The sequence below is a fragment of the Opisthorchis viverrini genome (genome assembly GCF_000715545.1).
Source record: "Opisthorchis viverrini unplaced genomic scaffold opera_v5_20, whole genome shotgun sequence".
In the NCBI taxonomy this organism is placed as follows: domain Eukaryota; kingdom Metazoa; phylum Platyhelminthes; class Trematoda; order Opisthorchiida; family Opisthorchiidae; genus Opisthorchis; species Opisthorchis viverrini.
The window spans coordinates 1,345,085-1,355,938 of record NW_008751676.1 but is presented as its reverse complement, the minus strand read 5'-3'; the positions used below and the strand labels follow the sequence as shown (position 1 = coordinate 1,355,938).

At 43.0% G+C, this 10,854-nt stretch overlaps 2 protein-coding genes across 2 annotated transcripts in view; both read right to left on the bottom strand.

The window, feature by feature from the left end:
* T265_01820 (hypothetical protein) overlaps positions 1-2,385 on the bottom strand; it is a gene marked incomplete at both ends in the record, with an annotated part of 79,476 nt that extends 77,091 nt beyond the window's left edge. Inside the window, 2 exons of the mRNA XM_009165930.1 lie at positions 979-1,137; positions 2,225-2,385. Coding sequence (XP_009164194.1) covers positions 979-1,137; positions 2,225-2,337 — 272 coding nt within the window. The remainder of the gene's footprint in view (positions 1-978; positions 1,138-2,224) is intronic.
* Positions 2,386-6,759: 4,374 nt separating this feature from the next.
* Positions 6,760-10,854, bottom strand: part of T265_01819 (hypothetical protein) — a gene marked incomplete at both ends in the record, with an annotated part of 13,277 nt that continues 9,182 nt past the window's right edge. Inside the window, 3 exons of the mRNA XM_009165929.1 lie at positions 6,760-6,870; positions 9,207-9,266; positions 10,649-10,831. Coding sequence (XP_009164193.1) covers positions 6,760-6,870; positions 9,207-9,266; positions 10,649-10,831 — 354 coding nt within the window. The remainder of the gene's footprint in view (positions 6,871-9,206; positions 9,267-10,648; positions 10,832-10,854) is intronic.

Here is a 10,854-nt window from a genome sequence, read left to right as displayed (position 1 = left end):
AATATATATCTTCTATATATATATATATATATATATATATATATATAATACCACACTACAAGCTATCATGGTAATTTATCAGTCATTCAGTCCGTTTTTCGCTGGTAGCGACAAAGTACCGGACCCAAGGCATGTGTGTTGACGGTGTTTTTTAAATTGTGTTGTTATGTGCTGTTGTGTCACTGCCCATCAGTTTATAAAACAGTACTCTTCAAATTCAGTCCGTTTTTCGCTGGTAGCGACAAAGTACCGGATCCAAGGCATGTGTGTTGACGGTGTTTTTTAAATTGTGTTGTTATGTGCTGTTGTGTCACTGCCCATCAGTTTATAAAACAGCTACTCTTCAAAATGAATTTCATCGGGTGTACGATTAGCACACAACAATTTCCGAGGCAGAGTTGGACATACTGGTGAAGAGTAAACTTAACAAGGGCAGCTCCAGGTGGAAAAGACAACATGGCATTGTACCAGAAAGGCCTTGACTGGCTCCTCGAGTGGAGACTTCTCAGGTGGAAGCTTCACTTAGTTGGCTAAGTCATCATTGCTCTGAGCTACACACAGAGTGGTGATACAAATATATACATATATATAATGTATGGTGAAAAAGGTAAATATAGTCAAACCATTCCAGGAATGTCCGTCAATGAATGAAAAATACAGGTATATTATTTGTCTAATCTAAGCGAATGGCAAGAAATTTTCATGTCAACATCTAATCTTGAGAGGAGATGACATCGTGTCTCCAGTACCACCGCAGAGGACCTACGTCATCGAGAAAGGATCGCAACGATAATGGCGCTTCTTTGGGAGGTTCCTCGTGGATGTTTAGTCAATTGGACAGCAGCAACGCAACACAGTTCAAGCGATATGGCAAATCATGACAGGCAAGTGAATTTCTGTGTTTTGGTCCTCTACATTTAGTTCCCTTCAAGAAACATCAAGAAACATCATCTTGGCCGGAAGCCCATCATGACTTACCGGTATAGTAGACCGGGCCATCCTTCAAATGTAGACACAGCGAACAATGTCAGCATAGCATTTGGTACATAATCGAAGTTCAACGGATTGTTCATCCAGGTTCGGTTATACACCACTGGTCGGTTAATATCGTTTGCCTCGTACGTGATGAATTGACCACTGTGAAAATGGAGTATTTGAAAAAAAAATGATGCGCTATGAAACAACAAGCTCTTGTAGTTGGAGTGTTTGAACAATGTCACGTGACATAGTGTAAATCATAGTTACAAACAACCAGAGTAGTTTTTTCACAACCACTCCACTTCGCTGCTTGAGTTCATTATTGGATATACTGGTCAAAGTTTACCGGACTTTGTACGGATACGTTACTCGAGCTCACATTGAAATAAAAAAAGTCGCCCAGATATAGATAGATGTGTATCTACTGGACAGAGCTATCGAGTGATCTTTAAGCCAAATTAAGCGGTTTCCCAACAGGCACTTCCTCCTACGACCCAGAAAGAATCATGCCTTTTGTGCCCCGTGAAATCTATCACTGAACTGAAGAGACCTGATCGTTTCGGATAGTTGTACACTTCTGTGTCGAAGGAAACTGATCAAAATCAGATAACGGTGTTCAGTATGGCGGGTGAAGTGAAACATTAGGAGCCGACCAACTGCAATATATTTTCTTTGCATAACTGCCATGTCACCCGAAGGAAGCGCGAGGGCTGAGATATTGCCAGGTTGTTCGGATGACAACCTTAACTATGTCAGTGAAGTTGACGACCTTTCATTAACATCGTGAGCAGTGTTTTGTTGAGTGCGCTTTCAAGTACCGACCTAAGGCATCCATTATACTGTATGTAATGCGTGTGCGCAAATTTGGGATCGATTGCAACTTGAATGAACCTAGTTTCAAACGGGGGCAAATTAAGGTCATATGTGCTCACAGTTTGTCGAAACATAGTCGTTTTGAAAAAACCCTCTCATAGTGGAGTCGCGTAATAGGAGGAAAGTTGTGAAAGTCCGTGCTGAGATAGAACTTCTGTACTGCTGTCCAAAGGCAAAAACCAAATGTTGTAATGAATGTCTTCTTGTCTACAAGTTCATTGAATTGTTCGAACGGTGTTTTTGGAAGGGATGGTAGCTTTCTTCGACCAATGGTGCAGATTGGGAGAATGAAAACAAAGGCATTTAATAAGTTTGAGGAGTTAGTTTTGCGTTTGGGATTTGGATTACATAGACAAAACAGTGTTCTACTCACCGGCAGTCAATCTCACGAAGACGTGATCCATCGTTGCACGAGTGGAACTTTCCGGCAAACAGTTGCACCCCGATTACAGCAAACATGAATTCTAGCAAGAAGGTCACCATCATGATGTTCCCGATGCTCTTCACTGCGACCACTACACATTGAACAACGTGCTACAACCAAGAGGATACAGAGGGCTTCGGGGTGTTGTGAGTTGGCGTTTGTGAAAACCGGGAGTATTAGAAAAACAGGACTAACAAACTCAATACAACGCAGAGACTTCATAGATTATCGATAAATCCTGAGGACGTCTATTTGAGATGAGTTTCTGGGCAACCACGGGCGATGGTATTTTGATGTGATATCAAAAACAAAGTGCGTTCAAAGATGTGACCTCAAAACAGTATTTTCTTTTAACAGGCAACCTTTCAATTGAAGTACTTCACTCAATGACACGAAACATTACCTTCAATCGTAAGGATATCACAAAAATCCCGAAACATGGTTGACCACATTACATTATGTTGGTGTTATTATCATTACACCACTTGAAAAGAATGCTGAAGTTTTCATAACTATCTGCCGTGATTGTAGCCTGGCGGGAAAGCGACTGAGGTCGTCTACAGGAATCCGTGGTACAAAAGCGTGCCTCCAAGTCTAGTTTGGTGACGACATAAAAGTAATGGACGCAGTGGTAATTTTTGAAGGACCTCCGACCTGGTGGACCAGTAGGCCGAGAAAGGTCGCGACATTTTTTCAGGGTGCGGGAAGGCTCTGCAGGTTGGAATCCTAACTTGTCTGTTTTTTCCCCGGATGACCGAACAGAACAGCCATCATCAATTGTACACTCCGAAAGTTAGAGGTTAGAAGGCCACGAGCTACGCTAGCCTTTACGTCACGTTAAGCCCGGGTCTCTTCCTCGGACCAGACGTCTTGCTAGCCTTTGCCTTAGCTCACGGGTACCTGGAGAGCCAAAAGCCCGTCTGCTAGGAAGCAATGTGATCTGTTCCAGGTAACCACTCATTGTCAGTTGCAAACGGTTGTAAGGCTTGTGTACGTCTATAAGCAGGTGAGACTACACTTGATGAGTAAATATATCTCCAAATATTCCATGGAGTACTGACTATCGATTTGGAGGTTCTCCTGTTGTTTGTTCATGTCTATATGCATTGGCTATCTGCACGACTGATGTCGGCACCGGTTGATTCATCAAATACAAGCTCAGGCCCAAACAGATGCTGATAACGGAGCATTTTAATGCGCTTAAACGCTTGCAGGCGACCGATTAAATCTTCCTAATAAAGTTGGACAAATCAATGAAGAATATAATGGCTACAGAAAAGATGACTTAACTGGTGAATCTAAATTTAGAAAAATGCGAAAGACTGTATCTGAGATGACAGAATCGATCGGAAGGGAAAAGTTAACACATAGTCTGAATGATAGCTTCCAGTTCGACGTCACAAATTTCCCTTGATATGGCATTCTTACTTACTAACACGTCACTCACTTAGACAACAGGATATGGTAGTGAATTGAATGGGCTCAGGGCGAATACCAGCTTTCCCGTTATAGACATGCAGGAACGATTACTACACTGTTCTTACAGCGTCCAGATTATCTTCAGTGGAATGTCTATTGGAAGAAGGATAGAGTTACAGTAGAGTCTCTCTTGTACTTGAGCCTAGCAGATCTACCCATGAGTAAAACTGAACTCAACAGTCGGGGGTACTGATCACGTATGCGCACCACAAGGTCGCTGTGCACACGACATTAGTGTACTGGACAAATATGAAACTATCTCAACGGGCGTCGTGACTTCTTTCAGCTCAGTTTGATCCAATGAAAAGTTTTTTTGTAGAGCGCAACAAAACAGTCAACGAAAGATCCTCAGTGTTGTTCTCAGGAGGGACGTTGAAATCCTAAAGCGGGAATTTCATAGAGAGCCCAACTGGATGAACCAGTATTAATACAATCAAGGTAAAGCCCAATCAGATGCTTGGACGCGATGTATTTAGGGAGGTTTTTCAATGAGTGTTCACTGGAAGAACTAAGATTTCTAGAACAAGTAGAGAAAAAAGGTCTCCATGATTGGTTCACACCCCAAACTCTGCACGTTTCAAAGTAGAGAGCTAGGCGGCATGTGAATCGAATAAATTGTGACAACAACTGGCTACCATTTGAAAGAGGACTTTATTGATGAGCCAGCTACGTCACCGATTTGACGTGAATTCTGTTCTGTATTTGAATTTCACTCTCAGTTCTGTCATCAAATTCCATCTGCTAATCTCGTCCAGCAAACGTCTACTGATAAGCATGCTCGTATCGATCGTCATATGTTGGTCGTACGGCAAGGCGATGCATGAGCATTGTCCAGTACAGTCAGGAAGATGGTGGACCTTACCGTGGGGTGGCAATTTATGCACCTCCGCGACCCATTGAGTCATAGACTGGCGGGTGTCCGTGCGACACTCGCAGTCTCTCATGCCAGATTGGTCAATGGTTTGAGGTTGGACCAACACAGTCTCCTGGCACTCCAGGTTGGGGGTTGTTAGAACGAGTGTGGCGACTTGTTTCTTAAAAATGGTCATGCACTTGCACTTCCCGCTAAGCACCACCGTCTTTCAGTCAGAAATTCAAACCAAAGGCTTTCGCTGAAGACCCTGATCATCTCCTTGACTAGGTGTGGGGGAGCTGGCAGCATCTCAAGACACATCGAAACCATGAATAGTCTGCCAGTATGGCAGCGAGGCATCAATGTTGAACACTGATGTCATGTCGCCGAAGATGATGATGATGCTGACGATGGTGTCGTTGTTGTTAATGATGGTGATGAGGAATTGCAGAGTCCAGTTCCCATGCTAAGACGTAGAAAGACAAACGCGTTGGAAACCCCATCACATCAAGTCACATCTGGGACTCCTCAGTCGGAGTCCTATACTGAGTACCTCCGGAGCGGTGGCGAACAAAACGATTCAGATTGTACTGGACGACAGAGGTTGTCGAAATGTTGCCAAACAACCTAGATGTCGACAAGCAGTCTAATTGGTACACGAATTCGGTTTCGACAAGACTCAAATGAATCCAGCTGAATTTCTCATTAACTGTAGTCCGCTTCAAATAGAACATCAAGTTTATGGATTCCCGGGGACTGCGTCTACCTGATGAGCCCTATGAAGGGTGAAACCAGTAGTGGGCGGAACATCAAGTTTATGGATTCCCGGGGACTGCGTCTACCTGATGAGCCCTATGAAGGGTGAAACCAGTAGTGGGCGGTCGCAGAGGTTTCAGCGACCTAATGAATAGTAGATTACGGTTAGACAACGGCTTAGACCTCAGCGAACTTTGTAACTAAACTGGCCTATGCGCTATTCCGTTTGCTAGTTCGACCGTGACGTAATCAGAGTGACTAACTGAACTGCTGATCCATGTACTTTTCATCCTTCAATACACAGTTTCGGTGGAAGTGTATAGCCATACACGTGACTTCTGACCAACCAACCAACCACAGAAATCCGGGATTATTTATTCATATCGATGTATTCGTATTCCGAATATAGTCCTTCGAATTATTTCCCCGTTGGCGGGTTTTCTTCCTCTACCGTGAGCATAGGTTTAGACGGTCGTTCATCCAAAAATAACGAAAAAAAACCAGTCTTTTCGGAACCAACTTGAACGAGTGTGGTACTCTCCCGCAAGAGTACCTCTATCATAAAAGGTAGGCAATTGGTCAGAAAGTATTGCACGGTTTTTGCAGAATTGAAACTGAAAGCTAACGCGTACTAGCTAGGAGGAAATCCGATTACAGGCCTCGCAGAAGAAAGTTTGAATAATTATACTTTCCTCTGCAGGAGTTAATTAATTAAGCACTCCATACAGGCGCATCAAATAAAGTATGGGTTCCGAAGTTTCACAGCATCTCACATTATGCACTAATACGTGTACTATAATCATAAAAGATTATTTCTACGAAAACACAGGAGGCAATCTTCTGGAAGATAGTAGATAAAGGGGTATTAATTTCAAACATTTAACTGAAATCCTGCAAAAAAACCGAAGACGTTCTCAGATGAAATAATCCCACTAAAGATTGCAGAAAAGTAACAGGTGAGACTTTGGTGCACACGCTACAATATCATATGAAAATCATGTTACAGTATTAGATTGGTGTACGAAGACTAACAAAAAGTTATATGGAAAAAGACGCACATACCTTGAGACCTTTTGCTCGGTTTATTGCTCTCAGCGGACGGAGCACACGTGAGACGCGTAATATTTTGACCACAGAAATTGTATCAATACTAAAACACAGACAGCAAAAAGTTGAAATTGCTAACTTTCATTTCAGGTGCAAAAAGCCACAACGTGAAGAAAACGTCACAGATTAGGGTGTGCAATGTCACCCCACACCGACAAGTACGAGCGTCTCGGATGTTAAGACGATGTATTTTCATACTACTGACAACAGCAAAAGGTAGTGTAAGGACAGGGCCATAGTTGTGAGAAAGTGGACGCACGACAGTGTTGACAAAGGTCAGGAAAGGAACTCACTCAATCGGATATGAAATAATTGAGGTCAGTACCACCATAAAATCTAGCATATTGTTCGCACTTCGGCAGAAGGCGCCCTTGTGCAAAACCAAGCCGTAGGTTATAATCTGGCAGTGATGAAGAGTACGGAATTCCTTTTGAGGACAAAATACTTCTCGGCAGCGCATTTATCGTTCAAAGTCTCCCAAAAGTCTACAGGTTTTTGGGACGGGCAACTAGTTTATGTGTACCGATGAGAGACTCAAGTAAAGTTCATCGACGTATCCACTTGGCCGCCAAAATGGATGTATAGAATGATTCTCTCACTTTAGAGAACAGACTACCTCCAAAAGTATTGTTCCACAATATTTAATCCCTTTAGTACAGTGTTTTCGACAGAGTATGCAAGAGAAACGAAGACGCTAGATGAATGGGTTATTGAGCACAGACAGTTCGTTTTCAAATGAAACAGTGCGTTAGTAGAAATGCTCAGATGAACACGTTTACGGAGATGATCAAGGCTGATGCAATGAACGGCAAACGCTTACAAGTTTAAACGCACACCTATTGACGTGTAATGAGACCGGATGGTAATGAGATTCCAAGCAACTGGTATGCTTAAAAACATAGTCCGTTAAAAAGATCGAAATTCGTCTCTCCTGTGGAGACCTCCGTCAAGAAGCGACCCAGTTATATTGCTAAGGACTAAGCATGGTCGTTTGTACACCTCGTAAGATACTTCGCATTATCGGATCTGGTTTTCCGAAACAATGGGTGAGGATACTTCTATGATTTGAATGACTTACAATGCTACCAAGACGAATTATCTTTACTAATTGCAACTTCATCATATGCCCCGCTGGTTTCGTAAGGCAAACAAATATAGTCCTGTAGTGAAACAGCTGAATTTGCGACACACCTGTGGTGGCATTATCATCCACTTTTGCTAGTTTCAAGGACTTCTAGGGTGGTCTAATCAGGCACACCAACAAAACTGATTAGTTTTGTGTCATTTCTCTACGAGCCTCTGGTGAACGTCAAACTCGCAGTCCTCCGAAAGGTAGTAAAATGAATTATCGCTCAGCTATCGACTGCCGTGTTTGAGCAACAGCGATTCAAAACATCCGAGAATTCAGCTCATTACCATGATAGAGAACACCTAGGTGTTAATTCCACCTAATATAGATGGGTGGTCAAAATGGAACACGTCTGAATGACCTACAAGATACCAATATTTCCGTTCTAACCCTCAGGAAACAATAGATTTGGAGTTCGTCAATGCGGCTGGAGGCTGCCATTTTTATTCTACTGTCAAACCAGGACTGGTAGTTTACCGTTCAAGCGAGTGCTACGGGTGAAACTTGACATGAATTGATTAATCAGCTTGGCCTTGCTGAGCTCTGGACGATCGTTGGTGGCTCGAGTATCAATGAGACTGAGGTTGGGCTTGCATTGTTTTATTCGGATCATCTGTCAACTGACACACGTAACTGGAATCCCAAAGGCGTTCGCACAAGCTCTTCTTTGATTTGTCAGCTCCAGGACATAAATCACACGAAATGTGTGGCATAGAAGTTAGACACACGACCAAGTCGACTCGCCCAGCTGGCGGTGGATCTCCCGAAAGAAAATTTGACCAAGTCAGTTAACCTACAGATTGGTTCTGGTCCATTATTTTCCTTTGAAATTTTGTTAAATGAGTGTTGCAGGAACATACCAAACGAAGAAAGCACAAGGAATCCAACCCAGTGTTTTTTACAGAAGCAGCTTGTCATTTCCAGAACAACCAAATCATGGAATCGCATTGAATTGTTACGGCTATGGTGTTGCAAAACCGTCGTTAGGAGCAAACTGCTGGCAGAAACACTACCTAATATCTACACTGGAAAACGATTTGCCAAATATTACAAAAATATCAAGCGACTTCTGCGAATGTATGCAACTGTGAATCAAGTCTAGTGAGAAAATAATCAGTGTGTCAATGAATGGAAATTCGGTGACCGATCGATAGGTCGCAGCAATACTTGCCGCCAGGCAATTAGCATCATCAATATTGAGAAATGGCATGAACTGCGCACAGCAAACTCAATCGCCCTCCGTCCACAAGTAGCTCAGAGGAAGAATAATTACGCAATATGAGTGAGACCATCATATGAGAAGTTGGCAATCGAGGAGCCAGTCGGTAAGTGATCATGTGACGTGGTTTCCGTGACTGAAGGCTGAGCTATGTTCTGTCTTATTACTGATCAGGCGCTCGTAGTCAAAAGACTACATGTTCCAGCATTAGCCGAGAGGTCGCGGGTTCGAACATCGCTTGAGCTTGATGAGATGCACGCTGCCGATAGTTCGCAGTAGGGATAAAGCAGCTGTACAGGGCTCCTCGGGACTTTACAGCATAGACAATATTCACAGATGCCTTCGATTTAGGCTACTATCAGACCACAGATACGTAGATATAACTTACCTTCAAAGTTATTTCAACGGTGAACACAGAAGTGAAGAAGTAGTCAAAGTAGTTCAGAATCTAAAAAAACGTGAAAAGGAATGAAAGTATCGTTGATTTTCCCTGCGTGGCTTTGTAGATAGCATGTCAAAAGCAAGAGAAGCTGATGAGTATAAATGATCTGGAGCAGTATAACAGCGCGAGAAACACTTTAGGATGTAATTTACTACAAGCGACAGGCCGAAACGCAGTCAGTGGTTTATTCTGGTACTAAGTAAGTTTAGTCAAATTCATAAGAAAGAACGAATAACCTGTCATGCGACCTCAGGACTGCTCTGCAAGCGCTCGGCGCAATAGGAGAGTTCAGACACTCGGTTGGAGAAACTTCGCTGTATAATTGGCCTTCCTGCTTTCTCTAAAATATGGATGAACACCACGACTTTCAACAGCCGAAGCATTCTGGAAACTATTCTATACTATCCCCTAGGTTAGCGGGAGTCTGTCAGTTTGAGGATAAAAAGAGGCATATTTACGGCAGAGCATATTTGTAGAGAAAGGAAGTAGGCGAGCCCCTGGTGTTGTCATGGCAACGACACATAGAATGCACAAATTTAGTTCACGTACGGGCCGATACAATCCTGATAGGGATTGTAGGCAAAGCCACGTTTCGAAGCCGAATAGTGTCGGTGAATCAGCTAGCCTTGACACTTATCGACCCCATTTCAAGCTGGTGATTAGGTACTGATTTGAGTCAACATTCAATGAATTGTTTCATTGATATTGCAAATTAGCCGTGGTATTGGAGTTGACACGAATTTCTAATCATGCGCATCAGAGTTGTAAAGCCCACCTTCAAGCTATAGACAAGGAACGATGTGGTTATCTTTCTGCAACGAGATTTCTCGTATTGCACCACGAAATGAGTGCAAAACAGAGTGAATTGACAATCTTAGTTATTAGATTACTTAACTTCGTGAGTAGCTGGAGTAGACGAAATATTTTAGGCCGCATCTGCGCAGTGGGGCAGGCACGATACGACATTCCGAATGCCGTCAACAAACTCTCTGAAAAAGTTCATGATCAAGGAAGTGTTGATCGTGGAGTGTCTATGAAGGCATTTTTTTGAAATGGTGTATTTCAAATGCAATGGCCCCACTTTCGGTCGTTAGTCATGTAGGGGATACAGGCGAGTTTGTTCGGGGGGTTATTTTTATTTATGGAAGGTTAAATCATAAAGGAAACTACTCACAAGGTTACTGAAAACTCTTCGACAGCCCACGACCGGTTTCGCCCTTCTTGGGGCTCATCAGGTAGGCGCAGTCTCCGAGTTTCCGTCAACCTAATGATTTACTTGAACCCAAATGGCACTATTTTCGAGAAACACACTCATTTGCAAATCAATTTGCCAACTGAAACATCAGGTGGCCTGTGCGCATCACATTCAGTTATGGAATATCATAAACAAGAGATTCAATTGAGTCTCCCGTGAAAACCAAATTGATTTGCAAATGAGTGTATTTCTCGAAAACAGTGCAATTTGGGTTCAAGTAGATCATAAGTTTGACGGAAACTCGGAGACTGCGCCTACCTGATGAGCCCCAAGAAGGGCGAAACCGGTCGTGGGCTGTCGAAGAGTTTTCAGTAACCTTGTGAGTAGTTTCCTTTATGA